The sequence below is a fragment of the Hirundo rustica genome, chromosome 1 (genome assembly GCF_015227805.2).
Source record: "Hirundo rustica isolate bHirRus1 chromosome 1, bHirRus1.pri.v3, whole genome shotgun sequence".
NCBI lineage: Eukaryota > Metazoa > Chordata > Aves > Passeriformes > Hirundinidae > Hirundo > Hirundo rustica.
This window is the reverse complement of record NC_053450.1, coordinates 67,281,752-67,303,813: the sequence shown is the minus strand read 5'-3', so window position 1 is coordinate 67,303,813 and position 22,062 is coordinate 67,281,752. Positions and strand designations below refer to the sequence as shown.

General features: G+C 41.1%; 1 protein-coding gene across 1 annotated transcript in view; it reads left to right on the top strand.

Moving 5' to 3' along the window:
- Window positions 1-7,179: 7,179 nt before the first annotated feature.
- Window positions 7,180-22,062, top strand: part of INO80C (INO80 complex subunit C) — a 30,229-nt gene continuing 15,346 nt past the window's right edge. The window contains 3 exon segments of the mRNA XM_040054706.1: window positions 7,180-7,413; window positions 7,415-7,474; window positions 7,477-7,704. Of these exon segments, the coding sequence (XP_039910640.1) occupies window positions 7,180-7,413; window positions 7,415-7,474; window positions 7,477-7,704 (522 nt within the window).

Genomic DNA, 22,062 nt, shown 5'->3' with positions numbered 1-22,062 from the left:
CCAAAGCTTTGACAAGCGAAGGGAATACTCTGTGTGCCTTGCAGGCTTCCTTGCCTCTGTGACGTGTGTGTTTCACGGCACTGCAATCCCGCTGATTCATAGCCAGCTCATAAATCACCCAGGCTCTGCAATGCCTTCCACTGCAATTGTTATCCACTCATTTTTACCCCAGCCCATGATGTATGTAGTTTTAATAATTTTCCTTTTTTTAATTTTTTTTTTCCTCTTTCACATAGAACAGTTTCTACTAAAGAAGCGACAATCTTTTTAGGAATTTTACCTTTGCACTGACACTAAGCAGTCTCAATTTGCTTCTTTTGGTCACGTCACATAAACAGTAAGGATTTCCTAGGATCAAAAGGTAAGACTTTTAAAATCACTGTCTGTAGAAATTTAAGTGCAAATTTGTGCTTGTCTGTGCTGATTTATTTACATATATATTTTAAAAACTACCGAAAAAAGAGAAGCCCAGGAACATTTTCTCTAAGTTCCAATCATATGCTCCAACTGGGCTCCTCTTGAGTATCTGCACATTTAATTAGGGGGTTTTTTCCATCCAATCACCCGGTTTGCACAACAGCAGCTCAGAGCAGACACTGGGAGCAGTCTGGCTAGTTCAGCACACATCAGTGTAGTTAATCTAGCACTTGAAATCCTAGCTAGCATTTAGGGAAAAAACAAGTGAGACTGACAAACCACCACCAAAGTCAAGATGTCATCAAGCAGGTCTCAGACCTTGGTTGAATTTCGCACCTCCACCTTTTGAGATCTTTTCTTGCGTTGAGAATTAATAGTGAGAAAAGCAAGTTACACCCACATATTGCCCACTAACAGTTAGAGACACTGTTGGCACTATTGACTTACTCAAATTTGTATCCCAATTGCAATAAAAATGCCACAGGCTTAATGCACAGGCAAATGCAAAGTTACTATAGAATTAAGAGTTCTATAGCACCAGAAGACTTGTTGTAACAAGCAGAAACACATGAGCTAATCTCTCTGAGCAATTTATTCAGTGATTTCAACCCCTGTTCTGGTAATGAATTCAATGGGACATTTTTATTTCTGTGAATTTATTCCTTAGAATTATTAATAAATTAATTATATAACCATGCTCAGTCTCCAGATTGCTTGCAAACTAATAGCCATCCCACCAAGATTTTAGGTTCATAAATCAGATTACTTATTCAGCTAATCCACATATTTTTCAGTCTACAAACCCACAGCATTTTCAAGGTGGTTACTACATTAAAGATTATGCAAATGAGTATCATGACATTTTTATCTTTCTCAGCTGAGCATTTCGGAAATCAAGAACTTGTTCACATGAATTACTGCAGAAAACTTTCATCAGACTCTGAATGCAAACTAAATAGGGAAATCCTTAACCCATTTTCACTTTCAAAAAGATAAGATTAAATTTACTATGATAAACTAATTCATAAATCTTTTGAGACAGTACCTAAATATACACAATACTGCGTAATAATTAATTATGTGGGATATACAGAATGCAGGATTCCATTAACTTGCACAATGGCCAGTTTCTTCCTTTCATACAGTATGCAAACAGAGTCATGTTTAAAATCAAATACTACATGTAATTTTTTTCCCCCAGCATAAAACTCTATTTTACCATAGAGAAATCTGCATTTAATGAAATCTTTTGGGTTGCTTCACAATATGTTGGTAAAAACTGCCAGGCATAGCATGAATACAATTTTTGGTCAGTAGTCCACACTTCAAGTAACAATGATAAGTAGCCAGTGTGCTACCAACATAACTTTATTCAGGTTAGTAGCAAAAATTCAAGTAAAGTACAACTGCAAGTGAAATAGCACTTTAACTCTTACTAGTCATTTCTGATGTGTCAAAATTGTAACTTTTTAAAATAAACTTTGAGAAGGAGAGGCTACTAGGAAAATGACAAAAGGCATTTCTAAAGACCCTGCTTCTCTTTTTGTGTTACTAAGAATATAGAAACGGCTTCAGGAACATTGCATTGTATGTTAGCTATTCGATGCGTGCAGTAAAAAGGCCTTTAATATCACCAAACTAGCCTCCTTAATCCACAGTTCAAATACCTATTTTAAAGGCATTTGGCATTATATTTAAACAAAGCTAGTGCAGTGCCTGCAGCTGCAAATTGCAGGGAACAAACGCAAATCACAAGAGTTCACACTGCAGGCTCTGAAAAGTCATCAAAACCTCCAGATACTTTTAAAGAATAAGATACAAAACACCACCAAGACTCCACAAGCTACCCTGCAGGAATCCATTGCTTTTTGCCTGACAGAGCAGTGAATATAAGAACTTCAATCCATCCTTTTTCCAGAGCCTCAATGAAAATTCAAATGACACCCAGTAGACACATACACAACCAAAATGGGAAAAAACAGTTGTTGCTTTTGTTTTTAATACAACTTGAGTCTTTTTGAAGAGTTAAACCCTTACAAATTAGAGCACAAATTGCACCTGCGCAACCCTGCTAAAAATGGTTAAATTAACAGAAAACTTGTCTGAGGATGTTGGATACTGTTGCCAGGAAATTGTAATAGTACAAATCACTATGTAACCATCACTAGGAGCTGTTTCTTAACTGCCACAGCTTCCTATCTTCCTTTCAACCTACCATCCACTTTGTAGGTACAAAAAAACCACCCCCCAAAAAATCAGGGAGAGGTTATGTAAGAATTCTAAACTCTTTAATTCAGTGATATATGGAGGAATTATACATATTTTCTTGCATTATTTTAGCTACCTGATAGTCTTAAAAACTGCAATACAGTTAATAAGTAAAGCAACAATTTCATTTTTAATCCACCCATTTTTCTATAGTACAGAAGTAAGAATAATAGAAATATTAAAAGCTAAACAGCCAGGAAGGATGTAAGTCAGGTATTGAAAGAGATTTAAGTTCAAAGCTTGAAATAAAATAAATACACAGTTACAGATACTAGCCTTTTCCTTTTGATGGAGCAGGAGAATACTCATGCATTTGGACTGAAAGCATCCAGCACATTTCCTCCCAGGCAGCCTAAATGTGCCAGTCAGAAGGCTTCCCACCACAAGCAGCCACTCCACGGGGCCAGCTCACCGGCAGGAAGAGAGCTGGCACAGCTTCCACTTGCTCGGGGCTGGGGCAGGGAGCAGCTCTGACTCACATGGCTCCTGGGGACCTTGCTCTCTCCACTCTGCTTGTCCTAACTCATGCTAAAGATATTTCTGCTGACTTTCCAAACATTTTCTTTTTCCTCCCAGCACTTTGTTCCTCCACGAAAAAAAAAAAAAGATTGAATCTTAAATCATCACCACCCCTCACACGCCTCAAAAAGCTTCAGACTGTACTAATCCCCTGTGCATGATGAGAAAACTATCGTGGTCAATTTTCATCCAAAGGGTAAAAAAACCCAAAAACCCAAAGGAAACAAAAAACCCCCCAACCCTACTTCACAAACCTGGGATAGGCGCCTGAAATACTCTTCCCTACTTCAGGAGACTCCTGCATTTTGCCCCAAATATTACTAAAAAAAGTACCAGGGGCCTTTCCAGCTCCCTAAGACTATTACAAACAGGCAGGTTGGTAACTGTTCACATCAAAAAGCATGCAGAGTTGTTACTAAGCTGTATTTAATTTTCTTATTAGCAAGGCAGCATATAAAAACACACCTTGCAGTACCAGTAAGGGAAAGGTATTCAACTCAAGCCAGGTTCAAAATTGCTAGCAGGAAGAGCCTTGTTGCACCAAGCCAGGTTAGGAATTGCAATTTGCAGTTGTTCAAATGAGCCCTTGTCTGTGTCACGTAGCGACCGCTTATTTAAGTGTGTAACACAAACCCAGCAAGACACGTATGACACTTATTCAGCACAAAAATACCTCTTCATTTTCAGCAGGGCTGGTTGTAGACAGCCACTCAAAGGAGTAGGGAGAATGCACCATGCAAATCCACAGCCCTTCTCTCATCCTTAATTCTATTACTCATTCCCCACAGACACCATCACTGTTGCCATTGTTCCTATTTCTCTATGAGTTATGGGTGTTCCAGGATTGTAAGTGAGGTGGATTGAAAACTGGCTGAACAGAAGATCCCAGAGGGTCATAATCAGTGGCACAGGGTCCAGGAGCTCTGTCACTTGTGGGGTACTCCAAGGCTCAGTACTGGGCCCAGTATTGTTTAACTTGTCCATCAATGACTCAGATGGAGGGGCAGAGGCCTCCTCAGCAGGTTCCCTGATGGCACAAAGCTGGGAGAAGTGGCTGGTACCCCACAGGGCTGTGCAGCCCTTCAGAGGGACCTCGACAGGGTGGAGAGATGGGCAGAGAGGAATCTTCTGATACTCAACCAAGGCAAATGCAGGGTCCTGTACCTGGGGAAGAATGACACCAGGCACCAGCAGAGGCTGGGAGCTCACCTGCTGGAAAGCAGCTCTGTGGAGAAGGACCTGAAGGTCCTGGTGGACAACAAGCTGACCATGAGTGAGCTCTCCATGAGCCATGGCCAGGAAGGCCAATAAGATCCTGATGTGCACATTAGGAAGAGCATTGCCAGCAGGTCAAGGGAGGTGATCCTGCTCTTCTATTCAGCTCTACTGAGGCTGCCTCTGGAGTGCTGTGTCCAGTTCTTGGCTCCTCAGTACAAGAGAAACATGGAGCTCCTGGAGCAGGTCAACATCTCTCTTATGAGGAAAGGCTGAGGGAACTTGGCCTGTCCATCTTTGAGAAGAGACAGTTGAGAGGGGACCTCATAAATGTCTGTCAGTATCTGAAGGAAGGGCACCAAGAAGATGGCTCCAGGCTCCGCTCAGTGGTGCTGAGCAATAGGACAAGAGGTAACAGTGAGAAACTGATGCACAGGAAGCTCCACCTGAATATGAGGAAGAACTTCTTTACTGTGCAGGTGACTGAGCACTGGAACAGGGTGCCCAGAGAGGGTGTGTAGTCTCCCTCACTGGAGATACTCAAGAACTGTCTGGACACAACCCTGTGCCATGTTTCTGGGATGACCCTGCTTGAGCAGGGAGGCTGGACCAGATGACCCACTGTGGTCCCTTCAGCCTCACCCATTCTGTGATTTCTGCGTAAAATTCCGTTGTGCTTAATATTGCTGCAATACACTGCCCTGTGATTTTTTAGTAAACCAATTGATAAAAATGGGTACAGATAAGAAAATGCCTGGCTAAGCGCTATTTTAAAACTTTCACTGATGCAGCACGTTAAGTCTCTGCATGATTCACTCGCATTAAAGATGCTCCTCTCGGTAAAAACATCCCTGTGATAAGGTATGCTTCCTATTTAATTGGGCATGCCTGGGAGCTGAGCACACAGCATGTGCGTGGGAAAGGGATGGGACCCAGCCCTGGGAACACGAAAAGGCTGACTAAGACAAGATCAATGTTTTGAGCACAGAGCAAAGCAGATCTGGCTTTATCAAGGGACAAAACTCCCCTGTGAGTCCCAGTGCCTCTGCTAATTCCACACTCAGGTCACCATTTTGAGCATGCTGTCAACTGAAGCAAGAAGAAACACAAACTGCAGAGCACACACAAACCTGAAACACTCACTAAGGGCAAATGAAATCCAATTTACCAGTTGGCTTTGTGGTGCTGCTGGCAGCCTGTGTGCTCAGACAGAAAGACAGCAACCACAGTTGGGAAGGAGAATATGGGACTTGGATGTTTGTACAAGGCCCTGCTTATGCCCCTGGAAAGCAAATCTTGTTCTGCTTTTCTGCTACATACACAGGTGCCTGGAACACAGCCTGGAAGTCCAGGCTTTTGTCTTCAACTCTCTTTCAGGCCACCTTCAAAGTTTTTGTTTTACACAGCACTGCCTGGCACCCCTACTGTGCCCAAGCTCAGTCCTCATTACAGCACCGTCTATAAACGTGACCTAATTTTTATGCCTGAATATCAACTTCTTGGAGCTCTGCCTCTCCACAAGGCATGTGCTGGGACAGGACCTCATGCAGCTGCAGCTGGAAACCTAGCAGACTGGCACTGCACGGAAGCAGCTCAAACAAACATGGCAATAAGTTGACCAGCACGTTGAATGCAGGTGCATGCAAGCACAAAGCTCAGAAGCTTTCTCAGTCACTAAGCAGTTTAAGAATTGAGCAACATCACCTCATCACCTACCAGTTCTCTGGGGCATGGTGTGAAACAGCACAGACTGTGGAAACAGCAGAGGACAGCAAAAAAATTTTAAAGCACAGTCCAAATCCCCTCAAATCTATCCTGGTATGTTTCTCCAGTGCATAATTATTACCGATTCCAAGAGGAAAGATTACTGGACCGGGCCACTAGCCACACCAAAACATTGTAAAAGCAACCAAACCTTTAGCAGTACGAATTACCAAGACAGGCAATCGGTGTCAGCCAGCTGTAGCTATAATCTGAAATTTTTAATGTTAACTGTAATAACTGGCATTTTTAAAGGTTACAGTTAGAATCATAGAATTGTCAAGGCTGGAAGAGATCTTTAATATCATTAACTCCAGGCCTGTAAACCAGGCACCATCTCTGCAACCCCTACACCACATCACCCAGTGCCAGATCCAAGCACTTCTTAAACACCTCAAGGGATGATGACTCCATCACCTCCCTGGGAAGCCTATTCCAATGCCTGACCAGCCAAACAATGAATTTTTTTCTTCCAATAGATAATCTTAATCTCCCCTGTCTCATTTTAAGGCCACTTCCTCTGGTCCTCTCTCTGCAGTCACGGTGGAAGAGACAGACCCCAGCCTCCTTTCAGGGAGTTGCTGCAGTTCAGCGTGGCCGATCACAATGAGTGCTGGTTCTGCTCGTCAGAGTTCACCGTCTGAGAGCTGAAGAGAGCAGTTAAAGCCCTCAGTTACAGTTCAGCTTTCTTTTACTCTGCGAGGTCAGGATGAAAGACACGAGAATTCCAACGCCCCTCTGAGGATTTTATCGAGGCAACTGGAAAAAAAATGGGAGACTGGCACACCATTCTCACGGTATGAGGGCTTTCCACATAAACTTTCTTTCTCCTTACTCAGGCTTAAGGCCTGCCCCCGGGCACAGCGCAGTGTGTGTGCTCCAGCGCTGCACCGCGTGGGGACGGCGCCCCACGTCCCAAACTAGAGCCCGTGTGCAGCCGCTCCCGCAGCCTTTAGATTGCTCACTTCCCCAACTGCTGCAAAGGCCTCTGTGCTATAAATGACTCAGACCCAGCGCGTTTTCCAGTCCCGCTCACCCTCTACGGCGAGAAACCTCACACCTCCACACACTTTGCTACCTCCCACGCACACGGGCTACCCCGGGGCCGAGGCTGCCACGGCACCCACATCCCTGAGTAGGGCTCCGCGACACCGCAGGGCAAGGAGGAGGCGGCAGAGCCGCTTCCTACGAGACTCGCCCCGGGCGCGGCCGCTCCGATCTCGAAGCCCCACAAGGCACCGGCCGAGCGCCGCTCGCCCTCGGCCTCCCCGACCAGGCCCGGCTGGGGGTGGCGGAGCCGCGCCGCCGCCACTGCGCATGCGCGGCGGCAGCGCCGCCACAGCTGCGGGGAGGGGGAGCGCTCCCGGGCCGGGCGCGGAGCGGGGCGGCATGGCGAGCCTGGTCCCCGCCGCCGCCTCGTCTCCCGCCGGCGCCGCGTCCCGCAGCAAGAAGCGCCCGGCGAGCCCGGGCACCGGCGGCGGCCCCACCAAGAAAAAGAAGGCGACTGCGCCTGGCGGCTCGCAGGTAATGGTGAGAGGGGGGCGGCCGGCGCGCATGCGCAGTAGCGAACCGCCTTTCCCCGCCCTTTTCCGCCGTGCTGGGAGCGTGTCCCGCAGCCCTATCCCCGCTCCCTGTACCCGAGTATCCCGGGACACGCCGTCACCTCCCGCCCGCCTCCCCCTCTCCCCTCTCGCCCGTGGCCGCGCTGGAAGCTGCCGAGCCCGCTGCGGTGTCCCGGCGGGGCCCCTCAGAGGTCGGGACGCCGACGGTCGGGCCTTCTTTCATCCCGCTGTAGCTAGGGGGTTGTGTCCCCTCCCCTCCATGTGCACGGCTAGACCGGTAGTGTCCTCCCCCCTTCCCCGGCCGGGTGTGTGGCCGGATGAGGCCAAGCTTAACCGGGATGCCGTGGAAGCTGCGTTTGTGACCGCCGAGATGCCGTGCGTGGTGACACGAGTGTGTGGTGACACTTCTTGGCCGAGCCGCCCCGCAGCTCGCTGTTCCCCGCGCTCGCCTCCAGTAGCAGCTCCGTGCCTGAGGGCGTGCCGCGCCTGAGCTCCGCGCGTACCCCCAGGCTCACAAACCTCTGACCCTACGTGATGCTGACTAGTGGGAGGCAGCTGAGCTGCCGCGGAGGAGGGACTAGTGCTGGACAGAGCGCTGTTCAGCAGCTGCCAAATCTGCGGCGTGCTGCGCACGTGGCCTTCTCTCAGTTGGACTACGTGGATAGAAGACTGACACGTGAAATGAAGATGTAACCTCAGAGCCTGAGTTTTGGGGAACGGGGTCAGTCAGGGAGGGAGAAGGGCTATTAATGTCATTATGTCCTAAACTCGAACCCTCAATCTCAGGAGGTGGTGCAGCCTCATTTTGTGCATTTTGTGACACCAGCACCCATCCCCATTTGATGTCATCTGCCTCTTGATGATGAGGTGTAGATCACACCATTATAGAAATAAGCAATCACTCAAACTGTTCCGTTTTTCATCTGCCTCTTGAAGATGAGGTGGCATCTCATGCTCCAAAATTAAGTCCTAGAAGATGTTCAGAGTCAGCATGTACATGACATCTGTATAGACTTTAGATGCTCTTATGTCTTGAATTGCTTCTTCTAGAAGGATTTTGGTAGCTGCAGTGGTCAAAATAGGGTTGGAAAAAATGGCAGACTCCTTTCTTCCCCCTGGAATTTCTTCTCAATAATATTTCATGAGCTATAACAGTAGCATAGCTACAAAGTCTGCTCTCCTGCCAGCTGGGTTGCTTGTTTTCACATGAGCCACCAGATCAGGGGAGTGCTTATGCATTTTTTACCAATTCTCTCTCCAGGCAAATAAAAGCCATCGTGCACGCACAAGAGCACAGACACAAACTCTTCCCCCTTAAATGATGCTCTTGTTTTCACCCCGTGGCAGTTACATGGTTTCTTTTCTGGTGGGCTTATCCTAGGACAGGGAGTACATACCACAGTGCTTAATGTCACTAGCAAACTGCACCACAGCTGTGAAAAATTACCACCTGACATGATTACATCTGACAACTTCCTCAAGGTTTGATAGAGATCATGGTCTGGATTTTCCAATGTGGAGCGGTCTGCTCTGTGCACGTGTGTGTGTGTGTGTGTGTGTGCGCACAGATACGTAAGTGTATATAAAATAATTTATGTGTAAAAGACTTCCCCACACCCTTCTGCCTCTAAAACTGTTTTCCAAAGTTCACACCATACTTCAGCTTGTGGATAGCTTCCAGTGTTAGGAGACAATCCATGATTTCTTACTCAAACTGGGTTTCAATCGTGTGTGATAAACAGTTTTTGTAATTCTCACAAGTCATTTCAGTGGAGAAAGAAGTAATTTCTCAACACTACATCCAAGTCATTTTATGCATTCATTGACTTCAGCAGTGCAGATCAGTCCCTCAAGGAAAAGAAAAAAAATGCCTCAGAAAATGTTTAACCTCAGGAATGGGACAAGAAACAGCTCATTCTGGCAATTTCATTCAATGTTGCTGGCTAGCTCTGAAGCAAGCCAGTTCAAACAGAAATGAAATGGTGTCTCTGCATGTTTTGAGTTAAAAATGTTGATTATGCTATGGCTCACCAAAACGTATCATACCATAGCTCAGCGTTAAATGGTTTGTATTTTAAGTTATCTGACATTATTTCCTTGGTTAACTAGCAAACTGCAGGTAAGAGAATCACTACTGGGAGGTTTAAAACTACCTGCAGGGGTCAACTTAGATTGGGGGACCCCCTTGTATTAAGTACTAACTTCTGCTGAGAACCTTGTGCTGGCCTACGTGAAAATACACTTCACATTGTGCCAGCTGTGAACATCCCCACGTCTCTGATTCCATCTTTGTGAAATTAAACAAAAAGGGATTGTTGTTAGTTCTGCAAATTGCATACTTAATTTTTCTCTCATGTGCTCTGTCACAAGCAGCTGTCTCAATGCTCACCCTGAAAGACACACTGGTCTGGTAAAACTGTAAATTTCAAGAATGGGTTCATTTTTTAATATAACAAATTTGCTTAAGACTAGCAATGTAATCAACTAGTTTGAGTAAATGTATAAATCCTACAAGAAGGCACAACTATGACACAGCATACAGATTTTTATAAACCCCATTTTGATTTTGTTTCTCCAACATGTGAATTGCTACTTTCTCTAAGATACACCTTAGGAACATTACCAAAAAACATTCTTCATCTTTTTTTTTTTTAGAGCGTTGTGCTAATAACACCAAGGTTGTGGGTTCAGTTCCCATATGGGCCATTCACTTGAGAGATGGAATTGATGATTCTTGTCAGTCCCTTCCAACTCAGAACATTCTGTGTGATTTGTGTGAGTTACCGACCCAAAGGTATTGAGTCATATTTGTTTTGGAAGCACATTGCTCACAGGGCTTGTCAGTCATGTCTGCAGAAGGAGACACACGCTTTTTGGACATAATGCCTGTGTTTACCAAATGTAATATTAAAAGTGAGTTTACAGGAAAGCATGATTGCAAATTGGTTACTTCACTTTCATCAGCATTACGCAATTATTCCTCCCATGTTGTTTTGTCACTGTAAAATACCTCAGTCTTTGCTGCAGCCATGTTGAGGATTATTATGTATATTAAATGGTAACATTAATGTGTCAAAACCAGTGCTGTGTAGTGATTTACACAGCACCATTCCCTGAGATATCTCTGCCCAGTGGTTCCCAGTAGCTGCTGTTTCAGCTCCATCCCTGGCTCTTGTGCAGACTTGTTTCCAGGTCTCCTGTCTCATTAATTACTGTCACTTAACCTGGGATAGAATCTTTGATACTGATCTTAAAATGCCACCAGTTGCTCTACCTTAATGTTCACACCATTATTTTTATAAATTATACTGCAGCAGAAGCTTTTAAAAGAGTATATTCTAGATCAAGATGAAAGTAATGAAGTAAAATGCTTTTCCGTGACAGCTAACAATCTTTAAAGACAGAATTTGCAGTAGGATAGGAGAATGATTTGGGAAAAAAGTTTCTGATTTTATCATAGGAAAATGATAAGCAATGATTGAAAATATGCTAAATAATATGGTAAACCTAAATTTGCTTACATTATTTGTGAAATAACTTCAGGCTTAAACTGGTGAAGTATTTATATTGATTTTATCTATCATTATTATTATTGGCAGTACTACTGGTATGTCTACTTAATGCTTTCTGTATTTCTCATTCTATGCTTAAAAGCAAAAACTATACAACGTTAGAAAATAAAATAAAAATGGTTTAGTTACTATCCTGTTAAATAACTGATACAATTAGAACTCGATTTTTATTTTGGATGTATCTATATTATGATGTTTTTATCTCATAAACTGAAGATCATCAGATTTCACAGTTCTGATAGACAGCTGTAAGCTCAACAAGTGGACTTTACATATTAATATGGTTACTGTCACATAGTCAAAAGCTGCCCACTTAAGGCAGGGAGCTTATCCTAGTACTGAAACAGCACAGAATTTAACCCTAAACATCAGTAAACTTATTAAATTCTCCTGTTAGGCTATTTTACCAAGCCTAGCACTCTTAGCAGGAAACCATCAAATCAATTTAAAAATAACTTTTTTTTTAAGAGCCCATCTGATCTGGCTGTTAGTTACTGAAAATCGAGGTTAGGGTGAAAGAGTTTAACTACAGATTCGGCAAGTGCCACTACTGCTACTGAGCTGAGCTGCTGCTGCTGTCACCATGTTCTGGGACAACCTCTTGGAGGACCTTGGAGGACCTCCTTCAGTGTGCCACAGTATGACAACTTTCTGAGTGAAAATTTTAAAAAAAAATACCTACTTACCACTTCAGACCTTGTTTACTGCGATCAGTATGATTATCAGAATAAGATTAAATTCATTCTCATTATTCTAGTATTATTCCATATTAGACTTTCTGCTACAGTAAAGCACGATTCTCCTTTGTAGTTGGAATTTTAACAAACACGTAGTGTTTCTCACCAATCCACCTGCCCTGAAAGACGGAAGGAACCTGGCACAGCATACTAGTAGGGAGATAGAAGTACATATGTATTTGCCACTTTATTAAAAATCTATGATGTCATTATGCTCCAGACTACGCTTTTTGTTTTAAAACCTCTCTCATCCTGTAAGATTGTAACAGTAACCAAAAATACATTAATTTAACCAGTGAAGCAGTTCCAGTCTGAAGCTACTGCTTGCCTGGAATGATATCTTTAAAAGATACAACATGTTCCCACAGGATGTTGATTCAAACCTAATTAAATTGATTTAAATGACACTTCCATTGGATAAAATATAGATACCATGATAGGTTGCAGGTGATTGCTAGTTACTGATAAAAAATGTCAAGGTGAGCTCTTTGAGTTCAGCCACTTGCACAATTATACCAAACCCTACCCAAGAGTTTTGGTTCTTACGAAACTAGCAGCCAGTTCAAAACAAATTGCCGTGTCTTAACAAGAGTTTTAGCAGGTAGCATTTCAGTTGGCAGAGCTATCCCACACATATCAATGTTCTCTGGCATCACAGTGCATGTCCGCAGACCACAGAGCACTGCAAATCCCCCAGACCGGCCGCTCTCGGAATGAAGCTCTCAGAGGGTCACGCTTGTATATAATCCTTTCAGACTCTGCACTGCAAAGATACTTCCTGCAACAAAGCTAATACTGAATAGGTGGAATACGCTTCCCAAAACACATCTTTTTTTCAGGCAGTCCACCGAGGAGAAACAGGATTATACCGAAGCACCAGTTTTTGTCACTTGCACATTTGAAGTAAAATCTGTTAAAGAACCAGAATCCTTCGAGTCCCTGATGGGGAAAAATGGTAATTAAAAAGACAAAAAGCAATTTTCTACAGAAACCTGGCAAAATTTATGTGTGTTTTAAGCTTAGCTTTATTTTAAAAAGAGAATTGCTTTTATAGAGCAATCTAGGTTAAAATGGAAACTGTCAAAACAGAGCTAAGAATTAACATTGCTTGACATTTATCAGATTTTGAAGGCTTCAGATGATCTGTAATCATAAAAGTATGTGACTTTCTAAACCAGACTATGCCAATCTCAGAGAATTACCTACCTCCCCCAACCAAATGTGAATAGATTTTAGTTTTAGAGTAAACACATTTGTGTTATGTTGTAGAAAGGCAAAAGCACGTGTGTGTTGTCTCTTACTGTGAGCATCAGTATGCTGGTGTCTTGGGTTTTTTACCCTTCTTCACCCATCCTAGCAGACAAATTTTAATCTCTCTGTTAGCTAACAGAAAATGAAGTCTTACTATGATCACACCTAGTTTCAGGATTCATAATAATCATGCAGGAAATTTAGGAGACTTAATAAAGATGGTGCACCACTTCTATCATAGAGGAGAGAAAATAGGATAGGTTATTTTTTGAAGGAGAAATCAATCTAAAACACCTCCTACATGTATTTTAGTATGAAATTTCCTCTGGTAGTTCCCCTAAAAGTGATCTCAGAATCCAGTTAGTGCTGTAAAAGATTCAGATTAAAAAAAGAAAATTTGCAATAACTTAACTGTCTAGATATTGCAGATTTGAAGAGGCGTTGGACTGTTTTTCACATTTTTCTAAAGTGCAATAATTGTGTTTGGTAGTAACTTCAATTCTTGCTGTAGCAAGGCATTGATAGTTATATCAATTATATAGTATATCCATTTATTCAATGTGTTCATTTTGTATTAGAAAAGCTAATATAAATATTAATTTATTAGCCAGGGAGTGTTGTGAACACATTTTTCAAACATTCCAAGAAAACAAAATGGAGAGATTGGCTGTTTATTTAAACTGCAGAAAGCCATAAAAGCTGTGACACACTGTGTAGTGAAGTATGCCTGGCCCTGACACAAGAATTCATATCCATAAACAGCGTGTCTTGCCTCACTGCAAAGCACACCTGCAACTTTAAGAGGCTCAATTAGGCAAGTGGATTACTTTCTCATTTTCAGAGTCCCAGTCTCCTCCTCTCTTCTTCCCTCTTATCCACCTCCACAAGTCTCAGCTGCATGCTCCTGCTGCCTGCATCATGCCAGCTCTGGCTCTCCCCAGCCCTGTTCCCACTGATAGAGGTCAGCAGTCAGGACTTGCTGAACATTCCCCCTCTCCTGGAAGCTGCATTGCCTTCTGCTGCACTGGTGAACTGGACTGATTCACAGGAAGTCTAACAGCTGTAGGGTGTAGTGCAAAGAAGAGGCATGACCAAGTGGCAAAGAAAACCACTTTTCTACTACAAGCAACCTACTTCATGAGCTTACATACTCTTAATTCCAGATTTAATTAGTTGACTGTAACAGACTAAATGAAATGCTCAATCCAGTGTCCCTGCCTGCAGAAAGGCGTGGAAAATAACAGCTTCAGCTGTCATATTGCTTGTCTGTCAGCCTCTGAGTCCCTCAGCTGATTCTGCTAACTGTGAGATGCCACCAAAATAAGCTATCAAGAAATATGTACTAGTCCTAATTATACTTCTCCCTGAAGATTTAGGCAACTCGTTCTACTTGGGATTCAGAATCATGAACATCTGCCTTTTTGAAAGTAGGTATTAAATCCTTCCTTTCAAAAGTAGAAGCATGTTTACACACTGATATTTGCTTTTTATATCATCTGTCCTTACAACTCCTTAATCTGTCCTCCACTTGAAGTTCCTGTTCCCAATGCCTGAAGGGATTCAAATCCTCTTTTTCCCAAGCACACTCTAACCACTGGGCTAAAAGCAGGTCTGGTGTGGAAGTGTGGAAAGGTGTTCTCCTCTACAGCCAAGGATGGAGGTTTTCCCTCTCTTCCAAAGAGAACAAATCCATAGTTTGGTAATGAACATGGTTATCAGAATGGTCAGCTTATGTATTTTAGGTCTTTGTTTCTGTTACATGTTATATCTCATGATAATATTAATACAAAAGACACAGTTTTGCAAACAGGGATCAGAAATAATTTACTTTCTAAACTCTAGACAAAAAGTGAAATAGTAATGCTGTCTAATAAGATGTGTTTATGTTGTAGTAAAAATGCAATACTTTTAGTTCAAGAAACAAATTTGAAATGGTTAGAAGGAAGCTCTTTTGTTAGTAATACATACTTACACTGTAGCAGAGGCCATCATATTGGGAGGGGTGAATATCTGTGGCTACATGTCTTAAAATTGTCCTGTCCCAGGATTTAAGTACTGACTGACTCAGGAAGAAAAAGTGTCCTTGCTGTTTAAAAGACCCTCGTGTGGATAAGGAGCACTTTTGAGAATTAAAAGAGAAAATTCCTTTCATAAAGCATTGTAGGCCATTGCTGGAATGTGAAAAGAGACTCTTAATATCATATTTGCCTTTTTATCATTTATTAATCAGAGAAATATGATTTGTTGTGTATCATATGTCCTTCATTTTCAATAAACAAAATCCCATGCTTCTGTGTACAACCTGCCTAATATGTGTACTACATAAAATCTGATGTAATTTAAAAAGATAGCTCATTTTGCAAACATCCACAGGCCTAGAGGTGAAACCTACAGTGTTAAGCAGCATAGGTTTTCTTAGTTTCTGCCTTTGGAGTGCTGACATGCTTGTAGCTTTATTTACACCAGTGTTCATAAGGATGCAGTGTGCTTATCATAACAGCCTTATTTATTGCTTCCTCAGATTTTTACTTTCCTGAGTAAATGAAGGAATAAGAAGAAAGGCAGAAAAGGCTGAGACACCTATGATAGTTTCCGCATAAGTTAGACAAGTTTACAGGTACAGCTAGTGTCACTTAAGCAGTACAGCTGGAAAACTCAAATTTCAGGTATTTAAGTATTTTTTCATATTTGAAAGTGAAGCAACAACTTGCCAAGCTAAATACAGAACTACTGTTTAGAATTTGGTTAGATATGAATCAAGGAGACCATATTTGAAGAAAAGGTTATTGGCATCTCTATAGGAGTATGGGGGATGTTCATCAGGCAAGGGAGAAAGTATCGTGCAAACACTCATCATTTAGGATAAAGGTGGAGGGAGTTAAAACCCTCTAGGAAACTATGTGAAAGTCATGTGCCATAAAGTCTTTCTGTTGAGTCTGTGGTGTATTGGTATGCAGTCCATCCAGAAGCTTGTCTTAATTTTCCAGATAGACAGGTACATTTAGTAAAAGATGATTACTCTGTCTAAAAACTTTGTTACATTTCTGCCCTGAAATCATCAGGACTACAGCAAAATACTGCTGAATTGGAGCATGCAGAAATTAGGGCAGTAATTAATGTGAGTTACATGGCTGCTTATGACCAGAAGAGCTTTTTGTTACTAAAACCAGTGTTTTCTATTTTATAAGATACTGATTTCTAGCCAGGGAGATGGAGGGCTGGATGGAGAGTTGTGCAGTCTCTGTGCTTGGAAGTGTTCGGGGCCTGCTGGGGCAAAGCCCCAAGAATCTAGTCCAAGGTCAGTTTTGACCCTGCTTTGAGCAGGAGGTAAGCTAGTGACCCATCTCCTGAGACCCCTTCCAGCCTCAGTGATTCAGTGTTACTGTGTCAACTTCCAGATGTCTGATTATGTGTCTGCGATGGGTGTGTCCTCTCCCTAAACAAACAGTCCTACACCCCTGTTATAGGCAGGTTCAAACATGAAAATTACCACAAAAATCGATGACTACATTTAGACAGTATTAAGTCTCCCTGTGCTGTAACAATGGTTATGGTTTAGTAGGACTGCTCTTCCCTTGAAAGGACAGGACAATGGTCTGACAGCAAAATTAACTTTTAAAGTCAACAGACTGGAATAGAAGAAGGCCATGTTTCCCTGATGTATGCACAGTGTGCTCAAGGCTCCTCAAACCAAAGCAGTAATCTGGAAAGGCCTTATTCTTTAAGTTGATTATCTTTATTTACATGGTCTATAACTAGAAGTGCTAGTTTAAGTCTTACATTAATGACCTTGAATTTTCTCAAGTCAGAAATTCCATTTTCAACTGAATTTTTGTTAAACTTACTTGTTGCAGCCAGAATTGCTTTTTTTTACAGATACAGACTTGCCCTTTTTATCCCTGTCCTTTTTTTATCTGTCCAAAAGGAATTTTTTTATTTGATGAATAATTCATTGTGGGAAATGTCTTAAAATAAATGTCTTAAATCCTGTTAAACCCACCACAAAATGTTATATACTATGTTTCCCTCTCACCTACAATTGTGGATGTGATACCCAAACTTCATTAATTCTAATGTAGTGGCAAGTCAAGTCTTTTAATAGTTCTGTTCTATTTCAAGCAAAAAAGGCAGTTAGAATAGAAGTTTATTTGAAAACACTGAACTGTCTGGCACTTTTCAGATCTACTGCAGTTCCTCAACTTCAATATATGGTATCAGGGTGAGGTGCCACAGAACTTGCATAGCTGAGTAAACAACCACCTACTTGTACAAATGTTTGTGCAGAAATATGTCAGAAATTTGCCTTCAAATTAGCTCTACCACACAACTTTCTCTTCCCTTTTCCTCCTGAGCTGCCTCAAAATAGCCTACGAGAGATACTTATATCACCTTATTTTCATCTAAATTAGAATCTGCCATATGTTTATTTTGGCTCAGTTGTCAGGGTTTGTTCTTTTTTTCCTTATCCAGTTAAATGTAGGTATCCGTAGGATAATGCACCTGCAGTTTTGCTGTACGGGAGACTGGTGTGCTATTGGAAGTTGGAACGGTTGCTAATGTGTTTACTAGATAAAGGAAAGTGAATACAGCATTCAGGGTATGTGCAACCAGATTTTTTTTTGTCCCATAATATGAGACGAACAATAAAGATGACAGATTCAGCTTGAAACATTTTAAAATCTAAGATACAGTTTCTTTTCTTGTCTTCTTTAAAAGACCTTTGGCGCATCTGGTAAAATTACTGTTCTCTGATACATTATGCCTTTGATAACTTTTTGAAGGTTTGTAGAAAGAATGTTTTTATTCTTAGCTCCTGTAGCGTTGTAATGTTTCATAGAGCAGTGTACCTAACCTTCGTCTTTCTGACATGGTGTTTCAGTATGGCAGTCTTAAGTACCTGTGCACAAATGGAAAAACCTTCTAAGTAACTTTAGACAGTAACTTCTGCAAGGCACCATAGCGGAAGTAGAGTGGTTAGCAGAAATGAAATAAAACTACTATTTTTACATACTTAAAGTGTCAAGAAAGACAGAATCAAGTGCTAAAATGTGCGAAAAATAGGGAAAATGCAAAAGTTTTGTTTTCTGCATTGGTTTACCTGACAGTCCATAACATTCTGAAGATAAAATTTAACTCTTCTAATTCAGGTGTGTTTTTTCCTAAGCAAATTAGATAGGGTAGGAGCTCTGAGAGATATGCTGTGTTTTCAGTTGAAACTATTTAATTGCCTTTCCTTGAAGAAATGTAGTTTTGTTTTTCTTTGTCACTCAAGTGTTCTTTCCCATCAGAATGGATAATATTCTTCAGAATAAAGTACAATCAGGAAACTGAGGGGGGGTTTTGTTGTTTGGTTTTTTTTGGTTTTTTTCAGAATGAAATTACTCTCCGATCAATCATAAGAGCCGATACCTTCTTGCTCTCCTTGTCCTTGATTCAGTCTCGTGTAGATGAATGGACTTGGATCCTTCTCCTGCCTTGGCTGAAGGCTGTTACTCAGCACAGGGATTCTGCTATGCTCCCTGAGCGCAGCATTACGATGTTAACGGCACATGAGCATATTGTAATCCTCCACTCTTTTCTCCAGAAGTACTTTGACCTTAACTGTTCTATATCAAATGATGTATTTTAAACTTCAAGATGCAGTTTAGCCAAAGTCCTTGACTGATTTTTTTCTGCTAAAGAAATGAACATACTGGCAGGTTTTTTTATAAAAATTCAATTGTGATTTACTGTAGTCTTTTTTGCTAGTATGCTTCCATCCATTTTCAGTTGTAAAGCCCATCAATTTAGGATACTTTTTTTATTTAGAGGGATCAAAATATTCTGTTAGCTGAGCTCACTTTTACCCTTGGTGAAAATATGACCCAAAGCGTGCTTTTGGATTCTAAATATATTGAAAGTTTTAACTCTAGGGCTACTTCAGCAATGCCATTCAGCTTATGCTTATGAATTTGTCCAAGTTACAATTTTCCTAATAAAGAAAACTGTCAAACTTTATAAACAAGGAGTAGTCCCAATCCACCAAATGAAATCTAAAAGTGAGAGATCCCTTGCAATTATTTAAGCTGAAGAGAGCTTTGTGGCAAATGCAAATTAAACAAAGCTTTTCTGGGATAGTGTGAAGCTATTCACAGTTGTGTCCCAATTACATTTTATTTGAGGCTTTTTCCCACAGGAAATAGTATTTTTTTTTTCCTTTAAATATCTGTAAGTTATAAAACTTTGCCTATCTCAGTACTTAAAAGTCTTGAAATTGGAAAGCATATTTGGCATTTGAAATCTCTTGAGAATAAATCCAAGCATTTTGCTGAGACTTGTTCATCTTTTTCTGTGTTTGGCTGTTTAATAATTTTGAAGAGAAGATAGTGAACTTGAGGGATTTTTTTGTTGTTGTTGATTGGGGGTTTTTTGTGTGGGTTTTTTGTTTGTTTGTTTGTTTTGTTTTTTGTGTTTTTTTTTTTTTTTGTTTTTTGTTTTTTTAAGCGAGCAGTACCATTATAAAAGGAGATCTTGTGTCATGAAATTGCTATGTCTTTTCCCCCCAGGTTTTTAAGAAATGCTTGAGAGGTTAAGAATGTAATTAAAATCTTATTCTCCCTTTGGTTGCATTTTTAATTTTGAATTCTAACCTCACACATCATAATAGAGCTTTGCATTAGGGTGTTTTATACCTCTATCAAAGTGACTAAAGTAATTAGTATTTTATACATTTTGGTAAGTATTTTGTCACTGAAACCACCAGTGCAGGTGAATGATAATGGTTTGAAGCTTAGGCACTGACAGGACCCTAAATGAGAATGTCGCCTTTTAATCAAGAGCACTTGGAGTCTATGGTATTGAAATGCCCTACAGAGAGCATGGAAAAGCCATCCATCACTTTGTGACAGTCCAATCTTTTAGTGCATGAGTAAAATTTTATTCAGCCTTTCTGAGGCAGTTGGAATGTGAGATGTTTAACTCGCCTCAGAGCAGAAGTTCGAAAGCATAATGTCCAGATTGCTATCTGGGCAGCTTATGTGTCTTTATGTATTATCTTTATTTATTTAAATTGCAATTGAAGCATTTTCTATGTCCTGCTTCAAACACCTTCCCCCACACTCTTATATACCCAACAGCAGAGATGATATCTAAATTTTAGTCTTGTTTGGAGTTAATTTGCACAGTTGATTAACTCTTGATGCTCAGTGGAAATACTCAGCAAGTCAGAGGGAAAGAACCACTGCTTTAGGAAAGGCAGGTTTTGTAAGTCTTGTACAGGTAAACTCAGAAATCCTCTGGGAAATGGTTAGAAGAAGTGCATCTAGTGATACATGTACTTGGAATTGTAAACTATTATTATAATAGTCCAACAATCTGTCCAACAATCTGATTTCAAACTTTGTGTTGTTATGTTTGTTTTTAACAACTCTTTCAGCTTTCTTTACGTGTGAAAACAGCAGTAGCATCTGAGGACAATGTGGTAATTTAAGGAAAAACATTTTTGTTGTCAGGCCTTTGGGATATTTACATGTGATGTCAGTGGAAGCAGAACCCTATACCAGGACTCTTGTCTTTTAAGATGAGTTGATAGTGATAAAACCCACTGACTTAGATGGATTTACTCACAATTTAAACTGTATACACAAATGACTTGCCAACCCTAGTACCTGCTTGAAATTGGGAACCATGATCTGCACTGTACTTAATAGCTGGATACTACTCAGGATTTTGGTTTTTGAAAGTAAATTCAGTTTTTCAGTGCCCTGTGGAACAAAATTTGCTGTGAATGTGCAAGATTAGGGTTGTTTTTTTTTTCCGTCTTGGCATTTGAACAGTGCTGCTTCTTCAGTCCTGCATTGTTACCGAGTCTTCAGTAAGTTTGCTTTCAGAAATATACCATGGTTATAATGTTGGCGATGAGAAATTTTTTCACCATCCTTTTAACTTGAGCTTAAACACGTCTAATTCTGACACCTTTCTAACTGAATTATTCCCAGCAATGTAAAGAGCTGCATTTTTGTCTGCCAGAGGGTACGTGCTCAAGATTTAATGGCCCCTGTCATGTCATCATGCAAAGTTAAATGATTTAGATATTCAGAATGTGCAAGAGCCCAGGCCAGCCTTGTTATAGTGAGAGCTAATATATTAATCAAACAGCTTAATATATGTTCCAGTATGAGCAGTATTAGCTGGCACTCTGATAAATAGCTGACATTCAGGATCTACTCCCAATTTTAAAAAGTCTGCTCATATAATCGCTGCTGTCATCTAGTGATATTCGCGCTCTGTTTCCACATGGCATTCTCACTCACTGTAATTGTCTGCTAGTGAAAATACAGGTATTATCCATCGATTTTATAAATTACCATTTTCTTCCCTGGCTGCAAGCCACAGCTCTGTCAGGATATCACAGAACTTACATACACCCAAAAGCCAAGTAAGTTGCTACAAGTTGGATATTGCTGCTTTAAAAGTAAGCTACTACAGGAATATTTAAACATGCACCATTTTTGAAGCTGAGTTAAAGCAACATTGTAGTAGTATTGTGATTATGAAAATCAGCTGCCAAAAGAATGTAAAAGTAAATTAAACTATTTATTGAATTTCACATAGAGAGTTTAAAGACAATGGGTTCCTCAGTAAACTGGATGCTTGGGGCCAGACCCCTCTGATTACCTCTTTTTCAATAGTGACATGCAACACCCTCATCATCGCTACAAGACAAAGCCAGCATTTCAGAAATACTGTATGCCGAACCAAAACCAAACCAAAACCCAACAT